This window comes from Zea mays, chromosome 8 (assembly GCF_902167145.1).
Source record: "Zea mays cultivar B73 chromosome 8, Zm-B73-REFERENCE-NAM-5.0, whole genome shotgun sequence".
In the NCBI taxonomy this organism is placed as follows: Eukaryota; Viridiplantae; Streptophyta; class Magnoliopsida; order Poales; family Poaceae; genus Zea; species Zea mays.
In genome coordinates this window covers 29,938,923-29,955,422 of record NC_050103.1, presented here as the reverse complement: position 1 = coordinate 29,955,422, position 16,500 = coordinate 29,938,923, and the positions used below count along the sequence as shown (strand labels likewise).

The following is a 16,500-nucleotide window of genomic DNA, read 5'->3' as shown; positions in this document are numbered from 1 at the left end:
ATAAAAAGTACTACATCCGTTTTTAAATATATACCATCGTCGATTTTTTTAACTTTGACTACTCGCCTTATTCAGAAAAATGTGAATTATTATTTATTTTATTATGATTTATTTTATCGCTTAATGTTGTTTGAGCATGACTTTGAAATGTTATTTTAAATAAGACGTGTGGCTAAAGTTTTTTTAAAAAAGTCAACGGCATTATATATTTAAGAACGGAGGAAGTATACATCAAGAGTTATTTCTCATATGTTAGTCGTTTATTTATTTAAGATATAAGATGACGATTGTGGATTGGAATAAAAAAAAGAGAAAAAGAAAGATGGGCAACGGCACTAGAAAGCCAACTTCATCCGCTCCACTCCAATACGGTTGTAGGGTTCGCATGAACTGCCTGTCTCAACGGCCTACTCACCACACTGGTGGGCGGCGGCGGCACAGCACAAACGGCAAACGATTCGAAAGTTGAGGGGTCCTTTCCTAAAAATCCACTCCCTCTCTTCTCTTGTCGCCCTCTTTTTCTTGTGCTCTGCTCGTCTGGTCGGGAAGGAGCCCAAGCCTTCCGCTTCCTCACCCCGCTAGTCCCATACCCTAGCCAGGGGGGGATCGCACCTCTTCCGACGATGTCGACCCACGCCGCCTCCCGCCGCTCCTCCTCCTCGTCCGCGGTCGCCAAGCGCCCCGCGATAGCGGAGGGAGCTACCAAGGCGGCGGGACCGGGCCCCACCGCCGCGCAGGCGAAGAAGCGCACCGCGCTCGTCAACATCACCAACGTCGCCGCTCCGGGGGCGAGGGTCGCCGCCGTTGGGAAGGTCGCGCCACCGGTCACCGGCGCGGTACGTGCGGCTCTGCCCGTCAGGGATCGTTTTGTTGTGCAGTTGGGGGAGTTACTTTCATGGGGGGGGGGGGGGGGGGGGGGGGGGGGGGGGGGGGGGGCGGAAGCCTTGCGCTGCGCCTTCGTTTTCTCCGACCCACGGTTCTTGTTCCTCAGAGTCAGCGGCACTGTTGTATCAATGCTTTCGATTTTCTTCATCTCGATTTCCAAATGCTGTTTACGGTTTCCTAACCCTTCCCTGCGGGGTCCGGGAAACCTTTTGTTTTCTTCTGACATTCGCCATTTCTTCCTCTGGTGCTATAAATGCTACCGCAGTGCTGCACCCCATGAACTTGTTACAACTTTTTTTTATTGGTTGACGGTTTTGAAATCTTGGATTCTGCTCACCATGGTCAAAGCCCCAGACCACCTTCGTACAAAAGAAAGCCCCCCTTGGTCTTCGCAACGTGACAATCTTTCTGTCTTTGTTTGCTCTAGAATCTCATCCAGAAGTTTGAAATAACTTGTCTATAGTGTCGCCACTGTTTCTTTGCAGTACCTGATTAGTGGAGGTTCCAGGCAGAGGTTTGAAATAACTTGTCCCTTTTGTTCAAATTCAAATCTCATGCAGAAGTTGAATCCAGCTACCTCAGGTGCACCCTTAAAGAAGCCATCTTTGGCAAATGCTCGCACCATCCGGGGTTCTGCTGCGAAGTCGGCTTCCATCAAGCCAGCTCCACCAGTATCACGCCATGACAGCAGCTCAGAGCAGAAGCATAATGTTCTTGTGCCTACCACTGTCCATGTGCCAAGTCGTGCTCCTGCCTTGGTACCCTACAGCAGTTTCGTGTCTCCTGGACGTTCAAGAGATTCAGTTTCTACTGATGAGACGATGTCGACTTGTGACTCCATGAAAAGCCCGGACTTCGAGTACATAGACAATGGGGGTTGCTCGATGCTGGCTTCGTTGCAGCGACGGGCGGATGAACATCTGCGTACATCAGAGGACAGAGACGTTGAAGGTCTGCTGAGATTCAGATTTCCATTTTTAAGTATGTTTTTGTCAATTTTCTTGTTGATTCAGCCGCGTGTGGCCTGTTTTCTTTTGCAGAAAATAAGTGGAAGAAAAATGGCCCTGCCCCAATGGAAATCGACAGCATCTGTGAAGTTGACAGTAACCTCGAGGATCCACAGTTGTGCGCCGCTCTGGCTTCTGACATCTACATGCATCTGCGAGAAGCTGAGGTAACACATTCTTTCCTGAACCCTGGTGCCAAAATGGTTTCCCTCAAGCACTGAACATAAGAAATCTTGGCTTGACTGCAAAATATCTACATTGACGCCACTAAATAAGCTAGGTTGTAGTATACTTACAACTTACTTTAAGCGTGTTTGATCATTTTATAACTGCAGTTTACCAGTGTGGGAACACTTCCTGATTGTGTTTTTTTTTTCAAAAAAAGAACACTTTCTGATTCTTTTATGTGAAGTTTCATTGTTGGTGCATTAATGAAGCTCGATTTGATCAAATTCTTTTCGGAGAAAAATTGAGCTACACTTCATCTGTACATACGTTGAAGCGTCTTAGCAAGCTCTGCTTCTTCCTTGTTTGTCACTAATAGTGTGCTTTGCTTTCTGGCAGATGAAGAAAAGACCATCGACTGATTTCATGAAGACGATTCAAAAGGATGTCAACCCTAGCATGAGGGCAATTTTGATAGACTGGCTCGTGGAAGTAAGTTTTTCCTGCTAAGCATAAGAAAAGCCTAGAGAATAATCTTGTCAACTTATATTCATGATGGGTTTTCCTCGTGCAGGTTGCTGAAGAATATCGTCTTGCTCCTGATACCTTGTACCTGACAGTCAACTACATCGACCGTTATCTTTCTGGCAACGAGATCAATCGCCAAAGGCTGCAATTACTTGGTGTTGCTTGCATGCTTATAGCGGCGTAAGATTCTGTTTCTCCTCCCCTTTATTTCTTTCAGTTATCATTAGGCTGTTGGCATGCTAGATTTTGACGTGTTGGTAACTTCAAATCCAGAAAATACGAGGAGATATGTGCACCCCAGGTTGAAGAATTCTGCTACATAACAGACAATACATACTTCAGAGACGAGGTTTGTTTTGTGTGTGTGTTTAAAAAAAGATACAGTAGACATTATCTGATATTCTCTTGTTTGTCACTCACGGTCACTAATAAATAACCTGTACGTTCAAAGGTTCTAGAAATGGAAGCTTCTGTGCTGAACTACTTGAAGTTTGAAATGACAGCGCCTACGGCAAAGTGTTTCTTGAGGTGCTTTTCTGTTCTGCCTCATTGTAGTAGAGTTTATGGACCAATCCAACTTCTGCCACTAACTCTTGTTGCTTACAATAGGAGATTTGCTCGTTCTGCACAGGCGTGTGATGAGGTACTGCTGCCATACACTCCAGGAAGGAAGGAAGGAATTACATGTATATGTGGCAGGCAGGGATTCGCTGATAATGCCACTACTCTTTCTTTGTACAGGATCCTGCTCTGCATCTGGAGTTCCTGGCCAATTACATCGCTGAGCTATCCCTGCTGGAGTACAGTCTTCTGTCTTACCCTCCATCACTAATCGCTGCCTCAGCTATTTTCTTGGCGAGATTTGTACTCCAGCCAACGAAGTATCCTTGGGTAGGTTGGCAGCATATCTTCTTTGTGTAGCAGTTGTTGCCTGATGAGAATGATACTGTCTTGGTGGCTGACACTCGTTACATCTGGAAGCAGAACTCCACGCTTGCTCACTACACGCAGTACAAGCCGTCCGAATTGAGCGAGTGTGTAAAGACACTGCACCGCCTTTCCAGTGTTGGTCCTGGGAGCAACCTCCCAGCAATCAGAGAAAAGTACAGCCAGCACAAAGTAGGTGACCAAGATATTATTCTTCAGTTCAAAACAGCTCTACCGACCGTTAGTACTAATATATGTCTTCCTTCCTCACCAGTACAAATTTGTCGCGAAGAAGCAGTGCCCGCCACAAATCCCTGCCGAATTCTTCAGGGATGCGGCATGCTAGACAATAGAAAGAAGCCCAGCGGTTGCTTACTTGATTGATTCTTCTCCCTGATGTGGCCAGTTCCTGTTTGTGGTCATGTATGTTACAAATCCAGAGAGTTCAATAGCAGCACTCCACGGCATGCATATGTATCTGGAACCATGTTTAGCTACTACGCTGATGGAATCTGCAAGTCAAGTGCTGTGCCTTGAGATAGATATATGTAACGAACAGCTAGTTCGACCTTGGTACAGAAAAGCATTCTTCCAGCGCCCTGTACGTATATGCAGCTGGGTCTGATCTGTTGTATGCCTGAACTGCACAACAACAGATGAAGAACCAAATCATGATGACTAACCAATTTAATTTAATTTATTAGCTGTTTCTGACCTAGCTAATCTGCGCTTTGGAGTTGGAAACACACAGCATCATGCTGGCTGCTGACTCTATAATAGTTTTGTTCTTTTTTGTTGGTATATGCCTGTTCGTTTCATCTCAGTATGGCTGTCTAACAACATCTGTACACCAAATAAACACGTTGTAAAAATAAATCTAACCATTTATCTATTAATACTAATTAGAAATATATGGTCAGATTTACATTTGCTTGATTTGTGGACGGCTCTAGAGGTTGATTTATTTTGGAACAAATGATATACAAGTTACTCCCTCTAGCGCCTTATTATTTATCGTTTTGGATGAGGTTTAAGTAAAATTTAACTACAAATAACTGTTTTGTTATTTAGTTTTGAAACCTAATATTTATACTCATGCATTTATCCTAAAAAGTAATTTTGTAAAAGTATAAATGTGTTAAAAGTTTATTTGTATCTAAAAAAACAATGGACAAATCTATATTTTGCCAGAATTAAATTTTTACTCTAAAAAATATTGTATGTATATATATAAATATATATATATATATACATATGTATATATGTATATATATACATATGTATATATGTATATATGTATACATATGTATATATGTATATATGTATACATATATATATATATATATATACATATATATATATATATATATATATATATATATATATATATATATATATATATATATATATATATATATATATATATATATGCACACACACTTTGCGGTGGAATCAAATCGAAATCGACTTTTCCTGTGATTGGCCAGGTAGTTGCTTATTCGAGGAGCTCACGCTACTTCCCTTAGTGTGGGACCCACCGAGCAAGCGAATGTGGGCCACACGGCGGAAACTGCCGGCAGTATTACCTGGCTCTGCTTGATCTTCAGCGGAGGGACGTCGTGTGGCCTCTGTCAATCAAGTCCTTGCGGATAATACTACAAGGAAAGAGCTGCATTTATGAGTTCGACTCGCGGCACAATGCAAGACCACGTGTTGATAAGATGGCTGATTAGTTAACCGGACCACGAGACGAGAGGACACAGAGGATCCTAGCACACTACCATGCACTTCGCTGTCCCTACTCCAGCTATAGATGGCCAAAAAGCACGAGGCCCGTGAGCCCGGCACGAAGCCCGCTTTTTGGGCCCGGTCCGAGCACGGCACGGTAGAATAAGCGGGCGGGCTTGGACAGGAAACTAGGCACGGCGGGCTAGCCCGGCACGGCCTGTTTACCTCTAAGCCCGTTAAACCCGTTTTTTTTACACTAAAACGTGCTTACCGGCCCGTTTAGCCCGCTTTTCGGCCCGTTATTTCGTGCTAAACGGGCCGGCCCGGCCCGTTTAGGCCCGCTGCGGGCCGGGCTTGGACAGAAACTTAAGCCCGCTGGCTCAGCAGGCCCGGCCCGGTTTTGGCCGGGCTTCACCGGGCCCGGGCCGGGCCGGGCCGGGCCGGCCCGTTTGGCCATCTCTAACTCCAGCGCAGGCTTGCAACAACAAGCCTCCTCTCCTGTTCTCCTGTCTGGCCACGACAACCCCGGTTCGTCTTCATCGTCCTCCCAGCTCGTTCTGTGATCTCGCCGGCTCCAATGACATGCCTTCCATAATCTTCCTTCTGACAGTTGTACCCCTGGGCCATTCATTATATATTGCTCTCATGGCACCGTGGCTCCTGCACTGCAGCTGCATCACCATCATTCATAGGCTGCCTTCCTGCCTGCTGATCTCGCACCTCAAACCCACACACAGCAGCATGTATGTATGCATCCTTGCCTGGTCGTTTCTCTTCCACCCTTCGTTTCCCTGCAGCATGCTGGCTCTCCATTACTCATCTCCTCCTCCTGCTGCATGTATGGACTTTTTCTGATGCTTCTCGATCTTTTGCTGCTGTGTTTAATTTGTTGGCCGGATCAGCAGAGGTTGAGATAGATGGCCAGTCTGTGGAAGACCAAGGTTCTGCCTGGCCTCAACAAGATCTTCGACAAGGATGGCAAGAAGGCTGCAGCTGCAGGCTTCTTCAAGTCCTTCAACAAGGTCCGTATATATCACGTATAACCTATCTATCTATCTTCTACCTGCAGGAGCTACTTCAGATACGAAACCTAGCTACAAGCCTGCCGCTCACTTGATTTCCTCGCTCCGTATATGTTTTTGTCATAATATATATAGTATGAGTTTGTTAATAATCGAGCCTTTCTTATTTAAGCTAACTTGATTTCTATCTATATACATAAAAACTGCAGGAGGAGATTGGCAAGGAGATTGAGGAGAAGAAGGCAGAACTGGAGCCCAAGGTTGCGGAGGCTTATGAAGCATCTCCTCCTGAGGTCAAGGTAATTAATTAACTTATTTATTTATTTATTTTTCTGATTGGGCTTGCTTGCTTTAGAAGAACTAAGCAACGAAAACTAGGCTGACGATTGTACCCGCTGAATGATTAATTAGGCTCTGTTCAAGGATAAGAAGCCAGTCAAGATCAGCAAGAAGAACTCGACTGCAGTTACCAAGTTCCTCGATGAGCTGGCTAAGATTGGTAAGCAAAGTAGAGAAAACTCTTGTCTCTTCTTCTCTTCTCTGTCGTATGTACCTAGCTACTTTTCCATGCATGATGTATACAGTTCCTCAACTGTTTATTATTTGTCCCACGTACGTCCAGACTTCCCTGGAGCCAAGGTGGTGAGCGAGGCGGTGGCCAAGTCCGGCGCCTCGCCCCTGTCTCCGGCGATCACCTTCATCTTGGACAAGGTCGCACCGTACATCCCCAAGGAGGAGCCCAAGGCGGAGGACGCGGTGGCTGAGGCCACTTCCCGGGAAGTCGCCGTGGAGGTGGAGGATGCCGAGCCGGCTATAGCTGATGCAGCGGCCGAGACACCATCGGAGGCGAAGAAGGGAGAGGAGGAAAAGCCGGCTGCCGAGGAGGCGGCGCCACCGGCAGCGGCTGCTACTGAGGAGAAGTAATACTCCGATCCACAGCCATGCCTCTCCCTACGTAGCTGCAGCAGAGTGAAAAGTGATTCAGTCAGTCAGACATACACACTTGCATTGGCACGCATTATTCATGGACATGTACGTTGCTGCGCCGTGTGTGCGTGTGCGTGTGCGTGTGTGTGGGGGTTCTTTGTTTTTTATTTTGGGGCGATTGTTACAAATGTGTAATTATTTATATCGATATGTTTGTTTCATTGATGGACCGCATTTAATAAGACAATTCTTTCTTGTGTATATAAGTATTTTTTTCCTTGCTTCTTGGCTACGTCATTTCCAGGCCCAGCACCTAGCTATATGATTATATTTTAGGACGGAGAGATTACGTAGACATGTTTTGACAGACCCATCATATACCTCCGGATGTGAGATGTAGTAGGTGTATGTTCTTTTTCAGCATTGAAGATAATGTATGGGTACCCATCAATGATCAAGGATGATTAATCTTGCTATTAATCATCCTGCGTGTTCTTCACCTTCCTTGTGTTTCTTGTCTTTCCCGTCGATAGATGCGATAGATGCGGCATACTCCTTTATCGCTATCGATCGTACTGATCAAACTGCGCTGCTATTATTAGTTGATGGAGCTGGACATGCAAGCATCTAGCAACTTGCACTTAAGTGGGGTTGCTTTGCTTGGTCTGAATTGGATTATGATCTTTGCGTTGGTGGCTAGCTCAGTCAATCAAACAGCCTGAAGATTTCAGGCCATGTGCATGGCAGGTACAGTTGGGGGAAACAGTCCAAACAATTGAGATGAGATTTTAGACTTGCAAGCAATTACTACCTTCGTTTTCAAATATTTGTGACCCGCTAATTCAATTTTAAACTAAACCTCGATAAATAAAAAAGAACATAGGTAGTAGTACCTAACCCCCTTCTTATTTCCTCACCAGAAAAAGCTTCTTCTTGTTTAACAATTTTTTAAAAGCCTCAAACAGGAAAAACCAAACAGACAAATTCAAGATTCCGACCATGTGAATGACATATGCAAAAGGGGCCTTCTAGCCTGCCCGACACCTAGGTAGGGATGCTCCTAAAACATCCGATTTATATGACAAATCTAATATTTTAATATAGATATACATAAAATTTAAAGCTAATTTTTAGCAATGTTATTAAGAATATTATGAAGTATTTAAATAAAAATTTAAATAACTTTTTATGTGCATTATTTTCTTTCTACAACAAAAAGGTGAAAAAACATCTGAATCCGTATTCGAATAGACATATGAATTTTATATCAATTATTTTAAAAGATATAGAAGGAATTTAAGCTTTACTTTTTATGAAGATTAATAGCCTCAATGCTAAAAACAAGAATATAAATTTACATAGCAAATTATATATGTTATTTGTTCACAATTGAAGAAATAAGATAAAAAATTTAACATCCGAATAAGTATTCGGATCCATCCTTACACCTAGTTCTTCAATACGGCTGCCCAGCCCATGTAGTGTTTGGCCCACTCGATCCCATCCCGTCCTTGCCAGCTTCTCCTTCCCCAACGCTCGACTTCTGCGAGTGTGCTTGTACCACTACCGGACACAGCTCCTTTGCCGAGTGTCTCAGACACTCGGCAAAGGCTATTTTACACTCGGCAAAGGCTTTGCTGAGTGTAACACTCGGCAAAGAACGCTCGGCGAACTGTACATCGGCAACAGCCTCTTTGCCGAGTACTTTTTGTCGGGCACTCGGCACTCGGCAAAGAAAAGTCACCGTCACGGCGCCAAGTGACGGTGACGGATCCTTTACCGAGTGTCTTCTTTGGCACTCGGCAAAGAGGCCAATTTTGCTGAGTGTCTGCTATCACGGCCCTCGACAAAGACAGCTCCAGTGGGCCCCACCGCCAGTCCCTGTGCCGAGAGCTCTTGTAGGCACTCGGCAAAGTGTCACACCCGGTCTTGGAAGGCAAACCGAATGCGAACTATGTACGTGCCAGGATCAGAACTCACGTACACAGCGATTACATAAATGAACATCATCACACAATGCTCGAGTAATAACATAAAAGAGTACTTATTACATCATAGAGTCATAGACATCCACATAGTCATTGTCTTAACAAGTAAATCAAAGTGCTAGCGAAACGCAGTAAAGATAAGGCCTTCACAGGCAGCTGACTGGGGGTTGCCGCCAACCCACACCTAGAATTCGTCGTAGTCTTGGAACTCCTGGAAGTCTCCTTCCACGGCTTCGCCTTCTCCTGAGCAGTGGTTACAATGCGGACAACCTGGTGTTTTGTGGTAAAGCAAGGATGAGTACACATCAACGTACTCAGCAAATGTCCCGTTTGGCTGAAGTGGACTAGCTTTATGTGGGGTTAGGCTCAAACAGTTGCTTTTAGTTGGTCAAGTATTTATCATTAGTAGAAGCCAGATTTTAGCATTAACCAACCCATGAACCATTTCCTCATTGAGGAACAACACCATCATAGTCGAACCAAAACCATGACATAATCCTTGTATCTCGAACCATCTGTATCTCTAATCAAAGAGGATCCCAAGGCTGCTCTTAACCGTGAGCACGGCTGATATACCAGTTTCACTACCCTCTGCAGAGGTTGCACACTTTACCCATGAGTCATGATTCCCTTTCTACCCGGGGAGAGCTAATCCCCATTGACCACTACCTAGGTGGTCCGGCAGGGCATCACTACGTAGCTTTTACAAAGATTCCCTAGAGATCATAGCTGCCCGTTAGGTTTCTCCAGTTTGATAAACACAGTACCCCTCCCCGCAGGAGAGTGACTAACAAAGAGCAAAACGAAAGAACCTCGGCACTCAGCCTCGGCAGAGCAAGCACTGTGCCTGGACCCCATTGACGGCACGACGGCTAAGCAACTACACCTCTAGTTCATCCAATTAATCAGCTAAGGGCATCCCATTTCACCCTCATGGTTGCACTGTTATCCCGGGTGGTCTCTCAACGAACCAGTCCTTACGGAGAGGTACTCAGGAAACAGCCTGAGCCCCCTAAAGTATCACAAGATCATCAACATCATCAGGATAACAGTATCATAAATAGTCACATCATGTTCATTGATTATGTTAAAGCAATAGCAAAGTGCTAACCATAATAGCCCATAAGGTCATCAAGGATAAAGTAAAATGTAAAGCTAGTCAATCCTTAGGTTTCAAGTAAGTAGTGCGGGGTAGTAAGTTATAAATGAATAGGACATAATGGGACAGAGGACACTTGCCTTCACCAAACTGCTGATCCGGGACTTCCTCTGCAACCTCCTCGGGAAACACAGACTACTCGTTGTCTACGTAAAGTAATCATTCACACTATGCACTTGGGAAGATAACAAACAAAAAGCAACATGCCAAACATATGCAGCAGAGAGATCACAAGTTCATAGTTTGAAAAGGGGTAGGCACTCTGGTGTTCCCTAGGTCTGGGGTAGAGGACTATACAAAGTGATTCACTATCCACTAATCAGGTTTAAGTCAATGGTGGGATTAAATTATTACATGGTTTTAAGTTACTAAACTTAAGTGCTTAAGTCCATAAACTTAAGTAATCCAACTTTTATTAAAGTCTACCAATTTCTAATTATCTCAAATAGGGTTCCAATAGCCTTAATCCTATCCTAGTGATTAACTATTAATTGGTACATGAAAACAGCAGAGAAACATTGTTTGAATAGATAGACAAAAACATAATGAGCATTTTGCAATTTGAAGCACCTCATTTGGAGTTCATATGACAAAGTTATGAATTTTACAAGTTTGGGGATTAAAATTATACCCTAAATACCTATTTTGAATTAAATAAAAGGTCCAGGGACTTATCTGCGAGAAACCAGGGACGGCGGGTTCAAATTCCAGAAAACCGGGGGTCTCTTTAAGAAAACGCGCGGGCGAAGGGGTATCGGGCTACTACGGCCGTCAGATCTAAAGCGAACGGCCAGGATTAGATCCTGCGGGCGGGCGCGCGAGCGCGAGGTGGCCTGGGCGACTGACAGGCGGGACCGGGCGGGCAGCGCGGGGCGCGGGCAGGCTGACAGGCGGGGCCGGCGGGCAGAGCGCGCGCGCGGGCGGGCTGACAGGCGGGGCCCAAACGACAGGGCGCGCGCGCGGGCGGGCTGACAGGCGGGGCCCAAACGGCAGGGAGACGGGGTGCGGGGAAAGTGGGCCTGGGCCGCTGGATCTCCGGCGGACGGTCAGGATTGGGTTTGGCCTGATTAAAACGGGGCCGCCCGATCTGGGACGGACGGTGGGGATCGGGTGGCCGGCCTGGGCTTATCCTACGGCTAGCTGGGGCGGCGGCGCTCGTCCCCGCGGCGGAGAACTCGCCGGAGACGAGGGGCGCGGGCGTTTGGCGGGGCTCCGAGGCGACCTGAGCAGCCGGGAAGGTTGGGGAGGGCACGGGGAGTCCTCTGGTGGGGTCTGGGTCGGGGCAGGGGCACCGGAGGGGGGCGGTTCACGGCGGAGCGGCTCGGCGGCGGGATTACTCTACTCCGGCGAGGAATTACACGCGGCAGAGAGCAAAACAAAGGTCGATAGGGGCGGGAGAGGTTCCTTACCTCAAGGCGGGCTCCGGGGACTCCTCGGCGGCGGGAATGGCGCGACGGTGGCCCGGGGCGACGGTGGCGGACCTCCGCGGCTGCACGGGGAACGGCGGGTGAGCGCGGGCAGAGAGAAATAGGGAGGGGGAGAGGGAATTGGGGCGCGTCCCGGGTTGCGGACGCCGGGGCGAAGCTCACCGTGGCAACGGACACGGCGGAGCTCCAACGGCGGCCGAGAAACGAGCTCGGGACGGCGGGGATTCGTGGCGGCGGCGCTCTGGCGTGCGCGCAGCGAGGGAGAGGTGGAAGAGGGGTCCGCTAGAGCGCAAATGGGGGAGGGGGCGAGGGCGAGTGGGGCTCGGGGCTCAAGTGGCCAGGGGCGGGTCAGTTGCGAGCTCCACGCGCGACGTGGGCGCGGAGAAGGCGGGCGCGCGAGAGGCGGCTGCGCTGACGGGCGGGACCGGCAGGGCAGAGAGAGAGCGGGGGGGAGAGAGGCGCGCACGCGGGATGGGCTTAGTGGGCCGAAAGGCTGAGGGGGCGGCGGGGTTGGGCTTCTTTCCTTTTCTTTTTATTCTGAAATTTGTTTTCTCTTTTCTTTTTATTTTCTCTATTTGATTCAAATCCAAATGAGCCACAAGTTCAAATTAAACTTTCCAAGAATTATGCACCAAGCAAAAGTGAAATCTAGGGTTCAACATGATGCAACCATTCATACTCCCTTAGGGTTTAACATATTAAACTATATTACAAATAAAATAAGCCCTTTTCTCCTATAAGAATGAGAAAGAAAAAGGGTGAGGAAGAATGAGAAAAGGGAAGTAACACCTGAATTTGTGAATATGAGCAAAGAAATTTTATACCCCCAAATTCAGGGTGTTACAAACCTATCCCCCCTTAAAAGAATCTCGCCCCGAGATTCAAGGTTGGTCAGCAAAGAGTTCAGGGTATTTGGCCTTCAGATCATCTTCTCGTTCCCAGGTTGCTTCTTCCTCAGAGTGGTGGCCCCATCTGACTTTGCACATCCTGATGGTGTTCCTCCGGGTGACTCTGTCTGCAAACTCCAGAATCTGCGTTGGCTTCTCTATGTAGGTCAGATCCTCCTGGACCTCCAAACCCTCCACTGGCAATTGTTCTTCTGGTACTCGTAGACACTTCTTCAATTGCGACACATGGAACACATTGTGCACTGCTGACAAGCTCTCTGGTAGGTCAAGCTGGTAGGCCACTTCTCCACGCTTTGCTTGAATCTGATATGGTCCGACGTACCGGGGTGCTAACTTGCCTTTTACTCCGAACCTTCTGACTCCCCTGATAGGTGACACCTTCAGATAGACGTAGTCTCCCACTTCAAAACTTAGTTCTCTTCTCCTTCTGTCCGCATAGCTTCGCTGTCTTGACTGGGCTGTCTTCAGGTTCTCCCGAACCATTTTGATATTTTCTTCGGCTTCAAGCAAAATGTCGGGGCCAAACACCTGTCTCTCTCCAGGCTGGTCCCAATGCAGCGGAGTCCTACAACTCCGTCCATAGAGCGCCTGAAACGGTGACATCTTCAAGCTGGCCTGGTAACTATTGTTGTAGGAGAATTCTGCATAAGGTAACCTTTTGTCCCATCCTGACTTGTCTTGCAACGCACAGGCTCTCAACATGTCTTCTAGGATCTGATTAGTTCTTTCAGTCTGACCGTCTGTCTGCGGGTGATAAGCTGAGCTGAAGTTCAAATGCGTGCCCAAAGCTTCTTGTAGCTGCTGCCAAAAATGAGAGGTGAACTGTGTTCCTCGATCTGACACTATCTTCTTCGGCACACCATGAAGGCAGACTATCCGTGCCATGTATAACTCAGCTAACGTTGCTCCGGTGTATGTTGTCTTCACAGGTATGAAATGGGCCACCTTTGTTAAGCGGTCCACAACCACCCAGATGGAATCATAACCGGCCCGGGTACGAGGTAGGCCAACTATAAAATCCATCTCGATCTCATCCCACTTCCACTGAGGGATCCGCAATGGCTGCAACAATCCGGCGGGCTTCTGATGCTCTGCTTTGGTTCTCTGACAGCTATCACAGATGGCGACATATTCCGCGATCTCTCTTTTCATGCCATACCACCAAAACCTCCTTTTTAAATCCTGGTACATCTTCTCACTCCCTGGGTGTATGGAGTAGGCTGTCTCATGAGCTTCCTTGAGGATCAGTTCCTGAATAGGTTTGAGGTCGGGGACACACAATCGGTCCTTGAACCATATTACTCCCTCTTCATCCTCTCGAAAGTCTTTGCCTCTTCCTTCTAAGATCAGCTGCCGGATCTTGTTGATGTTTTCATCATCCTTCTGCCCTTCTTTGATCTCCCGTTCTACGGTGGGCTCTAATTCCACTGTTACTCCTTGCGTACTGTTCAAGAAACCGAGGCTCAGTCTGTCGAACTCTTTGGCTAACTCGTACGACATCGGGTACGAGGCCAACATATTAACTTGACTCTTCCTGCTCAGAGCATCTGCAACAACATTGGCTTTGCCTGGATGGTAATGTATCTCCAGCTCATAGTCTTTGATCAATTCCAACCATCTTCGCTGCCTCATGTTTAACTTTGACTGGGTGAATATGTACTTCAGACTTTTATGATCTGTGTAGATGTCGCACTTCTGCCCATACAGGTAATGTCTCCAGGTCTTTAAGGCATGAACCACTGCTGCCAACTCCAGGTCATGTGTGGGATAATTTTTCTCATGGATCTTCAGCTGTCGGGACGAGTACGCTACAACCCTCCCTTCTTGCATTAGCACACATCCCAATCCGGTGTACGAAGCGTCGCAATACACTGAGAATGACTTGTGAACGTCAGGCAGGACTAACACAGGAGCTGTAGTCAATCTATTCTTCAGTTCTTCAAATGCTTCCTGACACTTTTGAGTCCATTTAAACTCGACTTTCTTTGCTAGCAACGCCGTCATTGGTCTAGCAATCTTTGAGAAGCCTTCAATGAAACGCCTATAGTATCCGGCCATTCCGATGAAGCTCTTGATCCCACGAACATCCTTCGGTGCTTTCCAGTTCAGGATATCTGCTACTTTCTTTGGATCCACTGCTAACCCATCTTGGTTTATGATGTGACCCAGAAATAAGACTTCATGAATCCAGAACTCGCATTTGCCCAGCTTGGCATACAACTGATGCTCTCGAAGTCTTTGCAATACCATCTTCAAATGCTCTACATGATCTTCCTCACTTTGAGAGTATATGAGGATATCATCGATAAATACTACCACAAACTTGTCTAGATAGTCCATGAACACGCTGTTCATCAGATACATAAAGAAGGCTGGCGCATTTGTCAAACCAAAGGACATAACTGTGAACTCATATAATCCATACTTGGTGATGAATGCCGTCTTCGGTATGTCCGAGGGTCGGATTCTGAGTTGATGGTAACCAGATCTCAGATCTATCTTCGAGAATACGCTGGCACCTCTGAGCTGGTCTAACAAATCTTCTATCCTTGGCAGGGGGTACTTGTTCTTGACAGTGACTTCATTCAAGGCTCTGTAGTCTATGCACATCCTTTTGGTACCATCTTTCTTCTCTACAAACAACACTGGAGCGGCCCAAGGCGAGGTGCTGGGCCTGATGTAACCCTTCTCTAACATCTCATCTATCTGCTTCTTGAGTTCCACCAATTCTGGTCCAGACACTCGATAGGCTCTTTTGGAAATGGGGGCAGTACCAGGGATAAGCTCTATGGCAAATTCGACTTTTCTCTCGGGTGGCATGCCCGTTAGCTCCTCGGGAAACACATCCGGAAAGTCTGACACAACCTTGATAGCCTCGAGCGGGTTGGGCTCTTTACTATCCACTGAAATCCGGTGACAGACTCCCTCTTCTGATTTAGGCATCCATAGCTTGGCCACTATCTCTTCTCCTGACGGGGACTTCAATGTTACGGTCCTCTTGTCACAACTAACATTTGCCTCATACTTCATTAACCAATTCATCCCTAGAATAACATCTATCCCAGGGGTGTCTATTACTATTAAGTCACTGGGGAATCCTATCCCCCTTATTTCCACCATTATATTTGAGCATATTTTATCTGTTTGCACTTTGCCACCAACCGAATTAATCCTCATGGGCGGCATCATTGCCTCTACTGAGATGTTATGCAATTCTACCCATGTTGCAGTGACAAATGAATGAGTTGCACCAGTATCAAATAGCACTTTCGCGGGATGAGATTCGACTGAGAACATACCTACTGCCACATCTGGTGCATCCTGGATTGCTTCGGCCTCCAAGTGGTTCACCTTTCCACGGTTGTACGCTTGGTTACGATTGCCTGCTGCCGGCTGCAGTACACTTTGCCTTGTTGGAGCATTGGGGTTGGTCTGCTACTGCGCCAATTTCTTGGGGCACTGCATCGCCCAGTGGCCTTGATCTCCACAGTGGAAACATCCTCTGCCTCCTCCTTGTGCTGGGGCTGCTTGGTTGCTCTGATTTGCTGCTGGGGCAGGAAGGCGAGGTGCCTGGTTGTTCTGCTTCTGATACTGATTACCTCCCTGCTGGCTGTGCTGACGATACTGCTGCTGCTGCGGGTACTGCCTCTGAAACTGCTGCTGATGCGGACGCTGATTCTGATTCTGATATCCCTGTGGGTGACCAGGCCTGCCTTGCTGAGACGAACTGCCTGAGAAACGTGGACGGCTGATGCCTCTGGTCTGGGGGTCCACTCATCTTGCGCTTCCGATCTTCCATATCCTTACGCTTCTTCTCAGTCATAACTGC

General features: G+C 47.1%; 2 protein-coding genes across 4 annotated transcripts; both read left to right on the top strand.

Annotated features, from left to right (window-relative positions):
• The first annotated feature begins 557 nt into the window (after positions 1–557).
• On the top strand, positions 558–4,224 carry LOC542336 (cyclin 2). Its single transcript, NM_001111917.2, has 11 exons — positions 558–836; positions 1,446–1,836; positions 1,926–2,059; positions 2,457–2,549; positions 2,632–2,765; positions 2,859–2,934; positions 3,037–3,113; positions 3,195–3,228; positions 3,327–3,476; positions 3,570–3,704; positions 3,787–4,224. Exons 1-11 carry the CDS (start codon positions 624–626, stop codon positions 3,856–3,858), a joined length of 1,509 nt encoding a protein of 502 aa, NP_001105387.2. The 5' UTR covers positions 558–623; the 3' UTR covers positions 3,859–4,224.
• A 1,537-nt stretch (positions 4,225–5,761) lies between these two features.
• Positions 5,762–7,465, top strand: LOC100273295 (Plasma membrane-associated cation-binding protein 1). Of its 3 annotated transcripts, none has more exons than XM_008656343.3 (5): positions 5,762–5,983; positions 6,143–6,262; positions 6,472–6,561; positions 6,674–6,761; positions 6,885–7,465. In XM_008656343.3, exons 2-5 carry the CDS (start codon positions 6,158–6,160, stop codon positions 7,184–7,186), a joined length of 585 nt encoding a protein of 194 aa, XP_008654565.1. In that variant the 5' UTR covers positions 5,762–5,983; positions 6,143–6,157; the 3' UTR covers positions 7,187–7,465. The 3 variants fall into 3 exon arrangements, with proteins under 3 accessions (XP_008654565.1, NP_001141208.1, XP_020397542.1); NM_001147736.1 differs by having other exon boundaries at positions 5,936–5,983; positions 6,146–6,262; positions 6,885–7,409; XM_020541953.3 differs by lacking the exon at positions 5,762–5,983 and adding an exon at positions 5,999–6,078 and having other exon boundaries at positions 6,146–6,262.
• Positions 7,466–16,500: the final 9,035 nt, after the last annotated feature.

Bases quoted from the DNA above. Each gene is read 5' to 3' on its own strand.
- LOC542336 (NM_001111917.2), top strand. From the start codon at position 624: ATGTCGACCCACGCCGCCTCCCGCCGCTCCTCCTCCTCGTCCGCGGTC. The intron at 837-1,445 runs GTACGTGCGGCT...AATCTCATGCAG, and splicing joins CGCCACCGGTCACCGGCGCG to AAGTTGAATCCAGCTACCTC. The intron at 3,477-3,569 runs GTAGGTTGGCAG...ATCTGGAAGCAG, and splicing joins AGCCAACGAAGTATCCTTGG to AACTCCACGCTTGCTCACTA.
- LOC100273295 (XM_008656343.3), top strand. From the start codon at position 6,158: ATGGCCAGTCTGTGGAAGACCAAGGTTCTGCCTGGCCTCAACAAGATC. The intron at 6,263-6,471 runs GTCCGTATATAT...TAAAAACTGCAG, and splicing joins TCTTCAAGTCCTTCAACAAG to GAGGAGATTGGCAAGGAGAT. The intron at 6,762-6,884 runs GTAAGCAAAGTA...ACGTACGTCCAG, and splicing joins CGATGAGCTGGCTAAGATTG to ACTTCCCTGGAGCCAAGGTG.